We start from the raw sequence: 17,321 nt of genomic DNA, 5'->3' as shown, positions 1-17,321 counted from the left end.
GCGCTATTGAAATCCATACTGATCCAATATTGGGCAAGAAACCAGGGACGAGATCTCAGACTAACAGCTCATCCAAAGTTGACTCCTCTGACAGTGCACTCTACCATTTAGCAAGGCCTCGACATCATGCTGAATTTATACTCCATTTAGTGTCAAACAAGCCTGTTACATGAAGCTTCCATTCTATTCATTCCAGGGTTAGCTGGAGTCTTGTTCTCCATTTTAAAGTAATGCTTCAGCAAATAACACGCAAACTTGTAATGTGAAAACTCCACGGTACTGGTCACCTACCACCCCCCATCCCTCCCCCAAAAAATCTTTTTTTTTTTAAAAAAGAAAAACCATGCAGAAACCACGTAGACACAAGAACCAAAACAAGTACAATACAAGGAACGGGAAACACAGCATGAACTTGATTGTTCATGGGTTTTGTCTCGCAGCAGTGAAAGAAAACTATAGTCCAAAAGAGGGAAATTATGGTTCCACAACACTAAGTATTCATGGGGGCAGGATATCTTGAGGAATTAGGGGCTTACAGTCTTATCATGGAACAACAGTCTCTCCAAGATAAACAGGATGGCTTTTAAAAGTCACAAGAGGAAACCACAGCTTGGCATCCAATCTACAAATTGTAATTACACTCACTTATTTCCTATAGTGACATCAGCAATGAGTAATTCATCCAACTCCAGGGGCTTGGATAACACATCGGCAGAGGAACCAGTAACCATAGAACGGAAAGATAAGTTAATAAAGCCAGTTTTGCAAACCAGACTAAAAACAATTACATCAAGAAGCTTTATTTGAAACAACATATCTTCAGAGTAAAGAATTACAAATGTGTAGATCAATGGATTGCCTCATAAGATTTCAGGATAGAAATAGCATGAAGTCTAATCAATAACAATATATTTTGTTTTGTGCATCACTTGCTGGGTCAGCATTTATTACTAATCCCTAGTGGCACTGAAAAGTGCTGAGCTGCCTTCTTGAACCATTGCAATTTACTTAGCATAGGTCGACCCACTATGATGTTAGGAAGTTCATTCCAGGATTATAACCCAGAGACAGTGAAGAAATGCAATTTATATCCAAGGCAGGATAATAAGAGTCTTAAAGGGGAGATTGACGATAAGATATTGTTGTCTGTTATCTTTTCCCTTCCAGATGGTACAGGCTTTGCCCTTCCAGAGGGTTGCACGCATTGTTGAAGGAACCTTGGTAAGTTGTTCCAGTGAATATAATACACACTGCTGTTACTTGTGGTAGACATATTTTGTGGGAAGTCACAAGATGAGTTATTCAATCAACATAAATCTCTCAACCTGTGAGCTGTTTTGAAGTCATACTATCTACATGTGTGAGAACCCTTACATGGTTCATGGGAAATCATAAATTAATCTTGCTGTGGAGCTTATTGAGTATCAGTTCCCTTGGTAACTGGCAATGGTGAGCCCAGCTGGAACTTATCACCTGAGCCATTGTGGTGAAATGGTAGTGTCCCACCTCTGGACTGGAAAGCCCAGGTTCAGGTTCTACCTTCTCCAGAGGTGTGTAATAACTTATCTGAACAGGTTTATGAGAAAAATAAGTTTTAATTAAAGCAGACAGATGAATTTAGTTCTGTTCCTGTCTCCCTAACCTCCCCCACCCACACTTTTGAAGGCTTGTATTGACCTGAAGGGACTTTGCTTGAAAATATTTAATTGGCCACACAGGTGATTTAATATTGGAGGTTAATAGCTAAAAATAGAAATCACGGTGATTTGGTGGTGATGAAAAGAAATATTCAGTTGTGCATATAAACAGTAAACTAGTCGTGGCTCCATTTTGGAGTTCAACAATAAACGATGCTCCTTTCCAGTTGTACTTACTGAGTTATTACACTGGTGATAAGAGGCAGGAAATGTTTCAGACAGCTTTTGTTTTCAATTAACCCATTAAGACTGTGATAGGGTAATATTTAAAAATTGCCACTGGGTGGGAAACTGGGGGATTGGCTCAGGTACACAAAGAATTGAGATAGATTAGATTAGATTAGATTCCAGACAGTGTGGAAACAGGCCCTTCGGCCCAACAAGTCCACACCAACCCTCCAAAGAGCAACCCACCCAGACCCATTTCCCTGTGACTAATGCACCTAATACAATGGGCAATTTAGCATGGCCAATTCACCTAACCTGCACATCTATTGGACCATGGGATGAAACTGGAGCACCCAGAGGAAACCACACAGACTGTGTGGAGCTTGCACAGTCGCCAGAGGCTGGAATCGAACCTCGGTTTCTGGCGCAGTGAGGCAGCAGTGCTAACCACTGAGCCAGCAGTGCTAACCACTGAGCCACCGTGCTGCCCTCAGATACTTCCTTCAGGCAAACTGGATCGAAGGGCATCACTAACAAAATGCCAATATCTTGACAGCTTGTGGGGCCCTGATGTTTGGCATCATTAAGAGTTTAACGTACCCGAGAATCAAAATCCTTTGGTGAACTGGTAGATATTGTAACTGTCCACTATGACATCAAGCCATCTGGTTGTAAGTTAGCTCACCGAGCTGGTAGGTTTGTTCTCAGACGTTTCATCACCATGTTGGGTAACGTCATCAGTGAGCCTCCAATGAAGCACAGGTGTTCTGTCCCGCTTTCTATTTGTGTGTCTTGGTCTGTTAAGGGGAGATCATTGCTGGTTGTTTTTCTTAGACGTTGGTAAATGGGATCCAAATCAATGTGTTTATTAATGGAGTTCCAGCTTGAATACCGGGCCTCTAGAAATTCCCGTGCATGTCTCTGTTTAGCCTTACCTTGGATGGATGTGTCGTCCCAGTCGAAGTGGTGTCGTTCTTTGTCTGTGCGTAAGGATACTAGCGATAGCTGGTCTTGTCTTTTGGTGGCTAGTTGGTGTTAGGTGTATCATGGTGACTAGTTTCTGCCAGCCTGCCTGATGTAATATTTGTTGCAGTCCTTGAAAGGCATTTTGTATATGACATTCGATTTGCTGGTTGTTGGTCTAGAATCCTTTAGGTTCATCAGTAGCTGTTTCAGTATGTTGGTAGGTTTGTGGGCTACCCTGATGCCAAGAGGTCAGAGTAGTTGAGTAGTCACCTCAGAGATGTCTTTGACGTATGGTAACGTGGCTAGAGTTTCTGGGCATGTTGTGTCTGCTTGTTTGGTTTGTTGTTTGACCAGCCATCACTAGTATCCTTACAAACAGACGAAGAGGGCACCACTTCGACTGGGACAACACATCCATCAGAGGACAGGCTAAATAGAGACACTCATGGGAATTCCTAGAGGCCTGGCATTCAAACCAGAACTCCATCAATAAACACATCAATTTGGACCCCTATTTCTCAGAGGTTGGTAAGTGAAACAGAAATGATATCACTCACCTTAACAGACTAAGACACACAAATAGAAAGGGGACAGAACACCAGCGCTTCAACAGATGTTACCTAGCATCGTGACGAAATGTCTGAGAACAAACCTACCAGCTCAGTAAGCAAACTTACAACCTGAATCTCAACCTGAGCTACAAACCTTCTCAAAAAAATAATTGCAATCAAGCCATCTGCTATGGCAAATAAACTTTGTAGAGTACCAGATACTGAATTCTTGATAAGACTATGGAAATTGGCAGAACACTGCAAGAATGGGTCAGCACTGCAGGACATGTTAAGGGATTGCTTAGTTTATGGAATTTATTATACTGTGACCCAAACAAAGCTACTAACCAAACCAGATCAGGGCCTTGAGAAAACCACAGAACTGGTCCCTTCTTACAAAAACACAGGAAAAGGAGCTCAGGAGCTTTGGGGTCTATAGATAATACTGCCTGCAACCTTGGGCAGCCCCATACCCACAAACTCAAGTTCCCAACAGATAATACTTACAACTGGAGTTTGACTCCAAGGAACAACAATTGAAATTTGAAGGCACAAGGCTCCAGAACTGCATCAGAAGTTTCTCCACAATACAGAGAAGACCAAGAACGTCATCTTATACACCATATTCTTGTGAACATAGACTGTGCCCCAGACAAGGCTATCGAAACACACAAAACAAGTACCACCCAGATCAAAGAGCAAAGTCACCTCAAACTAGGGCTTTGCAAATAACAGCCCAAGGATGAGGACAGATACTGCTAAATTACATCATTGCTCCAAAAGTGGCCCCAATTATGATAAAACTTCAGATAAATGCCTAGAAAGTAGGCACAGGTACCACTGTAACTATTATTGGGAAGAAAACATTTGGGAAATTCCAGTCGGGCATCTTACCCTCAAGCCCGAGACACGAAGGCTAGATTGGCCACATGCTCTGGGGAGCCCTGAGACCACTAACTCCAATTACACATGGGCAACACACAGACCAAGTCCTCTCAAAGGTGATACAAGGGCCAGGTCCCAACATTTTGCAAAGGGACTAGCTATAGAAAATCCATCTGGAGTGGCAACAAGTCTTTAAAGTAGGCACTAGCGATCTAAGTGAAGTCACTGGGAAGTATCCTGAAGTGTTCCAAGAGTGCCTCGCGAAGATATAAGGTGCCAGGGCCAAGATCTATATTGACCCAAAATCCCAGAATACCCACCCAAATACTTCAAGGCACAATGTGTCTCCTATGCCTGATGTGCCAAAGTAGAGGCCAAAGTGGAATATCTAGAGGAACGTGACATCATATGTCCAAAGTAATTTTTTTCCCTGGTGTGTCGGAGGCTAAGGGGCAATTTTATAGAGGTTTATAAGATTGAGGGACAATAATAGGGTGAATCTAGAGAGCATAGGTTTAAGTTAAGAGGGGAAAAACTTAAAAAGAGCCAAAGACAACTTTTTCTAGCAGAGGATGGTGTGTGCATGAAATTAGCTGCCAGGGGAAATAGTGGAGGCTGGTACAATTTCAACATTTAAAAGGCATCTGGGTACATGAGTAGGGTTTAGAAGGATATGGGCCAAATGCTGGCAAATGGGACTAGATCAGTTTAGGATATCTGGTTGGCATGGATGAATTTGATTGAAGGATCTGTTTCTGTACTGTACGACTCTATGACTTTGGATTTTATTGGTCTGCTACCACATTTACCAGCTCATCAAAGGATTTTACAAAGAAAACATTCCAACAGTTTTTGTTCGGCACAATAACACACGTGCTCTTTTGTAATAAACTTTTAGGATTTGCTAAAGTACACTGGTCAGTGACTGGCCTGCATGGTAAACAATAAGGATAACTTGGTCTATCAAGTCAAGTTTCACTTTGGGATATGATCAATGATCAATATCATAGCAGCAAGAAAACCTGCTGCCCTTACCTGTTGGCTAACAGGCCATTCTATTTAAGCACAATTTGAGATGAGCATAAAATGCTCGACTCACCTTAGGAATAAAGAAAAAAACTTGCAAAACAATGAAAATATCTGGTGAAAACAACTTTCAAGAAGGACAGTGAGGTGGAATTTTGGAGGTGATGAGCTACTTGCTCCTTTTGTGCTGCAATGTGCAGTATTCATGAATCTAGGCCTGTCATCGCCCTTGAAAGAAGGTAAGAAGTGAATGTGTCAATGTAAACCCTTTATCTGAAATGGAAGACACCTTTCCCTGACAGCTGTGTCCTAGAATAAATTAAAACAAAGAACTGAAGATGCTGGAAATCTGAAATCATAAATAATAAGTTGCTAGAGAAACTTAGCAGGTCTACAGCATCTGTAGACAGAAAAACAGCTAATGTTTCAAGACCAAAGATCCTTTGACAGAACAGTACTACAGCCATATATGAGCCTATACTAAACACGAACATCTCCTCTTCCCGCACACAAAGTCAGAAATTACACAACACCAGCTTATAGTCCAACACCAGCTTATAGTCCAACCAGCTTTCAGAGAGTGCTGCTCCTTTGTCAGATGAAGTCACTTCAGAAGCAGCAGTTTCTGTTTGAGCTTGGGAAACAGATGTAAAAACAAGGCTTACAAGAGATGAAGGGTAGATACAATTCCGAACAAACACAAAGTCTTGAAGCTATGCAGCTGATCTGGCAGCATCAGTGGAGAGAAAGATGTCTTTTGGAGAAAAGTTCAAACTGACTTCTATTGAAGAGAGAGTCATATTGGAATCGAAACTTTAACTCTGTTTCTCTCTCCACAGATCCTGCCAGACCAGCTCAGTTTGACCTGCAGTGTTTGTTTCACATTTCCAGCATCTGTAGTATTTCACTTTTATTTGAGATAAAACTCCCCGTTGGTGTATCAGGCAGTCAGAGCACCTCTTACCTGTACAGCACACTTTGGCACCAGACTACTTTCACCTGCTGTGAATGCAGACAAGTCTCCAAGTCCCGTTTTCCCTGACCCAGCACATCCCCGAAGCGCCACCTAGGTACAAAAATCAGTCAGCATTGGATATTGGCAGGGATCATCAACACATGAAGAAGGCCCTAGCTGGTCAACAAGTTACAATCAATCCAAGTTACATTATAATTTCAACAGGCAAATTGAGAAAATGCTGACGATTGTCAGAACAATTCCACAAGAAATGTTCTTAGTCAATTAATTCCACTTTTAGTTCATTGCAATGTAGTTTGATACAGAGGTAGAACACTTATGACACAAGACCTGTGTTGTACCACACCTCACTGAAGTGGAGGAGTGATAAGCTGTACCCAATTACTGCAAGGATGCTACATTCCTATAATACTTAGGACAAATTACAATGTGAAACACTGCATTCCATTCTAGAATTTTGTATGTGATTTATGTAAATTATTTAGATGAGAACATAGAAGGTATGATTATTAAGTTTGCGGTTGACAGCAAAATTGGTAATATAGTGGACAGCAAAGAAGGTGATCTAAGAAATCCAAGCGATCTTGATCAATTGGGTCAATGGGTCGAGAATTGGGAGATGGAGTTTAATTTCGATAAATGTGATTTATTTGACAAGTAGGACCTTGGGTCATGTTATAGAACTGAGACCCCTATAGGGTTCAGATACATAATTCTTTGAAGTTTGTGTCACATATACAGAAGGTGGTTAAGACGACATTTAGCATGCTTGTCTTCATTGCTCAGACCTTGGAGTTGGGATGTCATGCTGAGGTTGTACAGGGCATTGGTGAGGCCTCTTCAGAAATACTGTGTACAGTTCTGGTTGCCCTGTTATATAAAAGATATTATCAAGCTGGTGTGAGTTCAGAAGAGATTTATTAGCATGTTGCCAGGAATGGAGGTTTGAATTATACAAAGAAGCTGGATAGGCTGGGACTTTTTCCATTGAAGCGTAGAAAGTTGAGGGGTGACCTTATAGAGGTTTATAAAATCATGAGGGGTATAGATAAGGTGAATGGCAGGCATCTTTTCCCCGAGAATGGGGGATTTCAAGACTAGGGGACATACGTTTAAGATGAAATGAGAAAGATTTAAAAAGGACGTGAGGGCAATTTTTTTTTTTAAATAGAGAGTGGTTCATGTGTGGAATGAACTTCCATAGGAAGCAGTGGATGCAGGTACAGTTACGACATTTAGATAAGTACATGAATAAGAAATGTTTGGAGTGACATGGGCCAAGCACAGGCAGGTGGGACTAGTTTAGTTTAGTTTAGTTTGGGGTTATGGTCAGCATGGATTGGTTCGACCAAAGGATCTATTTCCATGCTGTATGACTCGAGATGTTTTACAAGTTCAAGCAATACATATTCTCTTCTATGTTAAAAATACATAGCCTGATGTTTACCTGTGAAGATGTGGGGCTGGGCAGTTCAGAGGCAACACTTTGGGAAGAGTAGTGGCTGATTCTGCCATTGCAGAAACTCCTGGTGCCATAGGTTCATTAACACACTGCGATCTGTTATCTATCCCATCGAGCCCCGGAGATTTCTCTTGCTCACAGTTATAGTGAAGAGCGAGTCTCAGAGGGAAATCCCATTCTTGTGGGCAAGAGGATACAGTGTGGTGCTGAATCACCCATGTATACTGACACATGTATTTGGAGCAGATCTCAGTCGAGCCTCCACCCCTTTGTTCCAGATTTAGAGGATTTGTACCTTCACGTACTTTACTCTGACAATTCCGGGTCCTTCTCCCAGATTGGTTCTGGCCCTCATTGAACCCAGAGGGTTTAACCTTCTCCAGGTTGAGACAGTGTTGGGGCTCAAAGTTGCTACCCGTGCCCTGTTTATGGAGCGGTTTGCTGGCAGCAGGCGTACTGACTGGTGTCAGGAACTCCACAGTGAACTCGAGTCGAGACGGAGCCAGATTGAGGAAGGCACGACCATCTAGAGAGGAGACGGTCACCCATCCACTGTCAGCAACCTTTACTCCACCGTCTTGATCGCTTCCAGGCCACTTCACTTCACAAATGTCAAGGAACTGGTTCTAGAGAGGCAAGGGAAACAAGACACTGACTTTAAACAGGCATATTGAACAATTCTGATTTATTAACTCAAACATTTACAAATCAACTTTTGTCTCAGGACATTTACAACCAATGAAGTGTAATCAGTGATATTTTGTAACAAGCATGTCAGCCAATCTTCATGTAAGATCCTGTAAACAGCAATGTGATAGTGAAGAGATTTTATTTTTTAAAACTGCCATTTATGCAGGGATAAATATTGGCCAGGACACAGGAATAATTCCCCTGCTCATTAAAATAATAGCTATAGGTCTTTATAAATCAACTTGAAAAACAGACAGGTCCTCATTTTAGTGCCTCGACTGAAATGCAGCATCTCTGACAATGAGGGTCACCCTCAGTACTGCACTGGAAGCATCATCCCAAATTCTCAACCCCTCACACTCAAATTCACCAAGGCGCCTTAGCACTTTCCAAACATACAACCACTTACATCTAGAAGGGCAGCAGATATATGGGAACATGCACATATCCCTCCAAGCCACTCAGTGTCCTGACTCAGAAATATATTGCTGTTCCTTCAACGTTGGGTCAAAATCCTGGATCTACCTCCCCAGTGGTATTGTGTACATGGACTGCATTCATTCAAGAAGGCAGCTGACCACCACCTTCTCAAGGGTCACAAAGGGTGGGAAATAAATGCTGGCCCAGCCAGAGATGCCTACATCCCATGAACGATTAAAACAAAATTAACTGACTTCTAGGCAGAAAACCAAGGAAATAAATTATTTAATTCAGAATACCACAAAAAAGACAGGATTAGTGCTCCACATATTCCTTTATCAAGCTCCCCACTATGTGAAAGGGTACAGCTGGTATCCACTTCCCTTTCGGTATTAATAAACTAGGGGGTCACTGTGGCACCACCCTGATTGGTATTAAGTGAAAAGCTGTATTAGCAGAGATGCAAGAAGAGCTTTCGAACCTGTCACAAAACTGGAAAATCGTGCTGGGACAATCCAATTAGGTGAGATGACAGGTTTAGCAATTTTCTTTTAATTCATTTAATTTTAATTTATTTCCTCACAAATAACTGATGGGTTAGGGATAGGCCATTCAGCCAGCTCTGACATTCCATATCCTGACTGCAGTGTTGCAGTGTTTGCTCTGTCTACTCTGTCATCTGAGTCATATCTCTAGTAGAATTTTCGAACAAAAGGGAAAATCAAGGGTTACAGAAAGTAGCAGGAAAATGGAATTCAACCATGAACATAATGAATGGAGGACCAGGCTCAAGTGTCAAGCTCATTCCTGCTCCTAGTTCTGGATTTCTTGAGGATCTGAACCAAATTAAATTTTCTGTCAGTGGAAGGGAGGAACGGGGGAGTTAAACAAAAACAAAGAAAATTCACAAATATATACATACATAACTTTAAAGTCAAAAACATAGATAATTTATTAGAGACTGGCAGTTTAGCCAAACAGATGGGACTAGGAAGTGTAAAAGTGACATTGAGGGTTGCAGTGAGTTAGGACTCACCAACAGCTTGTCTCCAGAAGTCAGTCTTGCTAGAAGATAGGGCTGAGAAGCAAATTGATTTCTGAATTCCAGAGCTTGTAGTAACTGCTCCTACCAGGAGAAACACAGAATTTTCACAATAAAATCAATTATGCAAGAAATTAAAGTTCATAGTTTTAATTGTTATGTTTGTGCACAATAATGACAGCTCAGAAAGGACTCCACTTAGTCAACTGCACCTGTGCTAACTCTTTCAAAGAGCTATATGATTAAAGCCACTTCGCCATACTCTTTCCCTACAGCCCTGCAAATCCTTTCAATAATTATTATTTATTTCGTATTTTAAGAAAAGCATCAGCAAGATTGCGATTTGGAGTGTTTTGCTGTATGGGGCTGAAACATGGATCTTGAAATCAGATATCCAAAGCTGTAAAAGACTGTTCTGCAGGAGGGTGGATTGAGTCAGTTGGACAGAAGAATCCCTATAGTGTGGAAACAGGCCCTTTGGCCCAACAAGTTACCCTCCAAGGAGTAACCCACGCAGACCCATTCCCTTACCCTATTTTTACCCCTGACTAATGCACCTAACCTACACATCCCTGAACATGGGCAATTTAGTTTGGCCAATTTACCTGACCTGCACATCTTTGGATTGTGGGTGGAAACCCACGTAGACACAGGGAGAATGTGCAAACTCCACACAGACACTTGTCTGAGGTTGGAATCGAACCCAGATCCCTGGTGCTGTGAGGCCACAGTGCTAACCACTGAGCCACCGTGCTGCCCCTTTTGTTTGAACAAGAACAGTGAAGAGATTCTCAAGAGGTAGGAGCACAAAGGATTCTTGCATGTCATCAAGAAAGGCAACAAGGTCATATAGGCCGAAGCCTGACCCATGGGGGCTTTACAGGGTAGATGCAGGTAGATTGCTTCCTTGTGGGAGAGTCTAGGACCAGAGGGCATAATCTCAGAGTAAGGAGACACCCAGTTAAGACACAGATGAGTAGGATTCTTTCTTAGAGTAGTGAATCTGCAGAATTCTTTACCACAAGGGGCTGTAGACGTTGGGATGTTAACTATATCCAAGACTGAGGTAGACTGATTTTTTCAGTAAGAGAATGAAGAATTATGGGGAAAAGGCAGGAGAGTGGTTTATATAATTTGATAATTATTACACATGGCAAAATTGAAAATGAGGGTCCTAGGAAGAGTAAAATGCATGGGAGTGAGGTGTGTAGAAACGACCAGAGGACCTGCCTCTGGAGATCAGAAGAGTCATTTTGGCACAGAAGACGTGTGTATGGCTCAGCAAGTGCATGCCGGATTATTGTGACATTACCCACAAATTGTCAGTACTAGTTCAATTGTACAATTTAAATCTTTGGGATAAATTTTTTAAAACTTGGTATTTATATAGTGCCTTTAACGAGCAAAGGATGCACCAAAGCACTATATAGCCAGCAAATTCTTTGAAGTCTAGTCACTGTCATAATATAGGAAGTGAACCAGTCAGTTAGCATAGCAAGATCCCACACAATTTTACAATGGTCAGGCAATCTGTTTCGATAATCTTAAGTAAGAGATAAAGATTCCTTCAAGGCACTGGGGAAACATTCCAGCATTTAAGTGCCGTTGATTGTTTTACTGTTAAAACAACTTCTAAGATCTACCTCAAAAGGTGTTGATTTGGAATTCTCCCTCAGAGGACTTTAGAAGCTCAATCATTAAATAAATTCAGGAGAGAGATTGATTGACTGATTTCATTAGTAGGTTGAAACCCAAGTTTTTTGAGATATGTCTCTTGATTAAACTTAAAATATAAGCCAACACCATTAATTTAACCTGGGGCAGAGTTTTGTAGAGGAATAAAACGGTGTTATTTTCTGGGTCTGTAGATTGTGAAGGAGCAAAAATGGCCTTTAGTAGAGTGATATGCGCTTCTTGTCAGATGTGGGAGTTTAAAGAGAGTTTAAGGGTTACTGCAGATAATATCTGCAATAAATGCTGTTGGTTGTGAATCCTATCAGATCGAATGGATCGGTTGGAGAGACAGTTAGAGGCAATGAGGAATTGCAACAGCAACAGTATGCGATGGATGGCAGTTATATGAAGGGGGAAAAGTCGCAGATACAGTCACATAGATGGGTTAACTCCAGGAAAGGTAAGAGAGATAAGCATCTAGGGCTGGAGTCTTCTGTGGCTACCCCCATTTCAAACAGATCTGCTGTTTTGGAAAATGTCGGGGGTGATGGATTCTCAGGGGAATGTAGCACAAATAGCCAAGTTTCTGGTATTGAGACTGGCTGTAATGCAACGAGGGGTTAGTCATGTTCCAAGAGATCAATTGTGTTAGGGGACTCTCCAGTCAGAGGTACAGACAGACGTTTCTGTGGCCAGCAGCGAAAAAACAGAATGGTATGTTGCTTCCCTGGTGCCAAGATCAAGGATGTCTCAGAGAAGGTGCAGAATGTTCTCAAGGGGGAAGAGGGGCCAGCAAGAGGTTATTGTCCACATTGGAACCAACGACATTGGAAAGGAAAAGGTTGAGATCCTGAAGGGAGATTACAGAGAGTTAGGCAGGAATTTAAAAAGAAGGTCCTCAAGGGTAGTAATATCTGGATTACTCCCAGTGCTAAGAACAAATCTTAGCAGGACTTATACACTTAATGATAAGGTCCTAGGGAGTGTTGCTGAACAAAGAGACCTTGGGGTGCAGGGTCATAGCTCCTTGAAAGTGGAGTCGCAAGTAGATAGGATAGTGAAGGCGGCGTTTGGTATGCTTTCTTTTATTGGTCAGAGTATTAAGTACAGGAGTTGGGAGATCATGCTGGACCTTATGGACGGTTTACAAAATTATGAGGGGCATGGATAGGATAAATAGGCAAAGTCTTTTCCCTGGGGTCGGGGAGTCCAGAACTAGACTGCATAGGTCTAGGGTGAGAGAGGAAAGATATAAAAGAGACCCAAGGGGCAACCTTTTCATGCAGAGGGTGGTACATGTATGGAATGAGCTGCCAGAGGAAGTAGTGGAGGCTTGTACAATTGCAACATTTAAAAGGCATTTGGAATGATACATGAACAGGAAGGGTTTGGAGGAATATGAGCCGGGTACTGGCAGGTGGGACTAGATTGGGTTGGGATATCTGGTCAGCATGGACGGGTTGGACCGAAGGGTCAGTTTCCATGCTGTACATATCTATGACTCTATGACATGGAGATAGTGCAGGAATATTGTGTTGATGCAGGTGACCAACCATGATCTAAAATTGTACAGCAGGCTCAAGAAATCAAATGGCCTACTCCTGTCCCTACTCCTGTGCTTGTCCAGATACTGGAATTGTGAGAATAGCACGTTTCATGTCTGCAGTCTTGCTATCGGTCTCTTAATACAAATGCACAAGTACTAAATAGTATAAGTAGACCATTCAGCCCATCAAGCCTAGTTCACCATTCACCAAGTTTGTGTTTGAAATTTCACATTCCCATCTACCCGACAATCCACAATTTTCCTGACCAACAAAAATCTATCCACCTGCCTTTTGAAACAGTGTTCCAAAGTCATACAATCCTCTGAGAAAAGAATTCTTCTCATCTGTCACAGAAACATAGCACAGAGGAGCAGGAGTGTGCCAATCAACCCTTTGAGCTTTCTCCATCATTCAATATGATCTTGGCCACTCTTCCAATTCAGTACCCATATGTTTTGATTCCTTGAGTTGTAAGAACTACATCTACATCTTGAAAGTTTTCAAAGCTTTGGCCTCCAATTTTCTGAGGAAGAGAATTCCAGACTCATCTCTCGGTGATGGAGTTTCTCTTCATCTGTCATGAACACGTTAACCCATATCCATAGACTGTGATCCAAGTTCTAGTCTCCTCAGAGAACATTCTTCCTGCATCTACCCTGTGTAATCCTGTTAGAAGTTAATAGGTCACTGAAATTCCCCTCATTCTGCAAAGTTCCCAACCAATCCATTCTCTCCCCATACACAATTCCCTATTCGGCACATCAAGTCTACAGCAACCCTCCAAAGAGCACCCTCACTCAGACCTATTTACCCACCCAAAGGAAACCCACGCAGACAGAGGGAGAACGTGCAAACTCCACACAAGCAGTTACCAAAGGGTGGAATAGAATCCAGGTTCCTGGTGCTGTGAGGCAGCAGTGTTAACCACTGAGCCATCATGCCACCATCCACATCAGTCCCACCATCCCAAGAATGAGTCTGGTAAACATTCTTTGCACTCCAACAGTAGCCAAAACATCCTTCTTCAGATAAGGAGACCAAAACTGTACACAGTACTCTAGATGTGCTTTTACCAATGCCCTGTAAATTGAAGCGAGATGCATATGTACTCAAACCCTTTCACTATGAATGCCAACATACATTTGTCTTTTTCACCACCTGCTACACCTGTCCTGACAGGGCAATTTTAATTTTAAAACAATGACCTATGTTTCAGGCTGACCCCAGGAGGAAACATCCTTTCCAAATCCACCTAGTCAACACCATCCAGGACTTTATACACTTCAATCAAGTCACTATTGACTCTTGTAAACTGTGGTGGAATCAAGCATCCAATCTAGCCTCGTAAGACAAACTGCTGACTACACGTATCAAATCTAGTAAACATCCTCTGAAGCAGCTTCAATTTATTGCCATCCTTCCTTAATGAAGGAGACTAAAACTGCATACAGTATTCTGGATGTGGTCTTACTAATGTCTTGTACAATAAAGAACAAGATAATAAGGCACAGGAACTGAATCCGGCCATTCGATCTATCAAGTCAGAGTCAGCATGGTCTCATGAAGGGGAAACCATGCCCAACAAATTCAGTGAAATTCTCTGAGGAGGCAACAATCAGAACAGATAAAGGGGAAAAGTAGTGAATTTAATATATCTGGATTTCAGATGGCGTTTGAAAGAATACCACAGGTTAGACTACTTAACATAAAAGTAATCGGAGGTGGTATGTTAACACGGATACAGGATTGGCTAACTAATAAAGGACAGAGAATTAGGATAAAGAGGGCGTTTTCAGGACAGCAACCTGTTACTATTTGAACGCCACAGGGATCAGTGCTGAGGTCACAATTATCTATGTTATAATAATTAATTGATTGTGGAAAATCAATGTACTATAGTGATGCTTGAGACGATACAAAAATAGGCCGGAAGGAGGCAAGAGGTGAGGATGACAAAACGTGTCAGCAGAGAATACAGACTAGTTAAACAAGTGGGTAAAAACTTGGTAGATGGCATATGAATAGAGGAGATGAACAGTTTGCAAAATGAAGAAACACCGCAGAAAGCTCCAGAAGAGAGGGAGTTGGGAGCCCTTGTCTATTCATCACAAAAAAAGCCAACATCCAACAGAGGGTGCTATGTGTATGGAATGAGCTGCTAGAAGGACTAGATCGGGTTGGGATATCTGGTCAGCATGGAAGGGTTGGACCGAAGGGTCTGTTTCCATGCTGTACATGTCTATGACTCGATAACATGGAAGGCAAATGGAATTTTGACTTTGATTTCAAAGGAAATGGAGTATAAAAGCAGGGAGGTTCTGCTAAAACTATACAAGGTACACCAGTTGTGACGTAATCAGTATTTTAAACTGTTGCAACATAACAGCTCTGCTCTTGCATTCTACCCTCAGCCAATAAAGGCAAGTATCTTTGCTGCCTTCAGGGATCTGTAAATATGCATCCCTCTCGTTTTCAGTATTTTCCAAGGTCATAACATTCAGAATGTCAAACCAAGACCCTGCCTGCTCCACCATGTGAATGTAAAAGATTACATGACACAATTTGACAAAATACAGCAATGTCTTCCTCAGTGTCCTGACCGATATTTAGCTATCAACCAGGATCCAAGACAGATTTAGTCAACATCATTATCTGTGATAAATTTGGCTGCAGCATTTCACACTTTACAACACCACAGAAGCACTTGTATCAGCAGAATCCCCTGAAAACCTGCCTCTCCCACCTTGTAGCTGCTGATGACAAACTGTGTTCGCTGGCGAACCCGGCAGGAACTCTGCAAAGGGTGCATAGATGGTGCAGGGGCCTTCTCAAACAGGAATTCCGAACCACAAGGGGATAGCTGGAGACAGGAGCTATCTGTATACTGCACTTCCACCGATTCATCCTCATAAAGGACCATCAGGTTGACTGCAGCCATGGCTGCCAGCTCCAGAAAGTGCACAGCGATACGGGAGACTGTTAAAGAATTATACACAAAGTCAGATATATGGACACAAACAAAACCTCACAATAAAATTATATTCAATTTGGTCTATTAACTTGACTTGTAAAGAATAAAGGAATTTTTTTGCATTTATATAATACTTTTCATAACCCCAAGACATTTTAAAGCATGTCACAGACAATGAAGTATGTTTAACACACAGCCACTGTCATACTGCAAGATGCATACTGCCCATTTCTGCACAGCAAGATCACAAACAATAATGCAATCATAACCAGTAAACTTATTTTAGTTACACCAATTAGGAGACACTGACCAGGACACTAGGGGGACATCCCTGATGTCCTCTGAATTATTGCTGTCTGATCTTTCATGTTTACCAGAGCGTCCTCTGGTATAATCTCATAGCTAAAGGATGGTACCTGCAAGAGAAAAACATGCCTTGAGCCTTGCACAAGACCTTGCCAGGGAAACAACTAATTTAGTACTCAACTTTAAAACAACAATGAGGAGCAGGTGTACCCTAGAACTTTATAGGAAGCTAGGGAAGTGATTGCTGGGCCCATTGCCGAGATGTTTGTATCATCAATACCCACGGGTGAGGTGCCGGAAGACTGGAGGTTGGCTAACGTGATGCCAATATTAAAGAAAGGTTAAAAGGAAAAGCCAGGGAACTATAGATGGGTGAGCCTGACAGTGGTGGGAAAGTTATTGGAGGAGATTCTGAGGGACAGAACTGAGGAAAGGTAAGGGCTGATTAGGGATAGTCGTGGGAAATCATGTCTCACTAACTTGATTGAATTTTTTGAAGTAATAAGAGGATTGATAAAGGCAGAGTGGTGGGTGTGATCTATACGGATTTCTGTAAGGCGTTCAACAAGGTTCCACATGGTAAACTGGTTAGCAACGTCAGATCATGTGGAATACAGGGATAACTAGCCATTTGGAAGTAGAAGACAAGAGAGTGGTGGTGGGTTGTTTTTTAGACTGGAGGCAGTGTGTTGCTGGGTCCACTGCTTTTTGTCATCTATGTAAATGCTTTGGATCTGAATATAGGAGGAGAAAGTGAGGACTGCAGATGCTGGAGATCAGAGCTGAAAATGTGTTGCTTGAAAAGCGCATTAGGTCAGGCAGCATCCAAGGAGCAGGAGAATCGACATTTCGGGCATGAGCCCTTCTTCAGGAATGAGGAAAGTGTGTCCAGCAGGCTAAGATAAAAGGTAGGGAAGAGGGACTTGGGGAGGGGCGTTGG

General features: G+C 42.1%; 1 protein-coding gene across 4 annotated transcripts in view; it reads right to left on the bottom strand.

Moving 5' to 3' along the window:
* c2h5orf34 (chromosome 2 C5orf34 homolog) overlaps positions 1-17,321 on the bottom strand; it is a 49,290-nt gene that overhangs the window by 28,225 nt on the left and 3,744 nt on the right. For 2 of the 4 annotated variants that reach the window (XM_043703166.1, XM_043703176.1), the window contains exons 2-5: positions 15,848-16,080; positions 9,878-9,967; positions 7,717-8,357; positions 6,258-6,359 (exon numbers count right to left, since the gene is read on the bottom strand). In XM_043703166.1, the coding sequence (XP_043559101.1) occupies positions 6,258-6,359; positions 7,717-8,357; positions 9,878-9,967; positions 15,848-16,042 (1,028 nt within the window). In that variant the 5' untranslated portion in view covers positions 16,043-16,080. Of the gene's footprint in view, positions 1-6,257; positions 6,360-7,716; positions 8,358-9,877; positions 9,968-15,847; positions 16,081-16,385; positions 16,492-17,321 lie in introns of all 4 variants that reach the window. The other 2 variants (XM_043703184.1, XM_043703156.1) reach the window with 2 other exon arrangements.

The sequence above is a fragment of the Chiloscyllium plagiosum genome, chromosome 2, assembly GCF_004010195.1.
Source record: "Chiloscyllium plagiosum isolate BGI_BamShark_2017 chromosome 2, ASM401019v2, whole genome shotgun sequence".
Lineage (NCBI taxonomy): Eukaryota > Metazoa > Chordata > Chondrichthyes > Orectolobiformes > Hemiscylliidae > Chiloscyllium > Chiloscyllium plagiosum.
The sequence above is the reverse complement of the archived record's forward strand: the minus strand, read 5'-3'. Positions and strand labels throughout refer to the sequence as shown.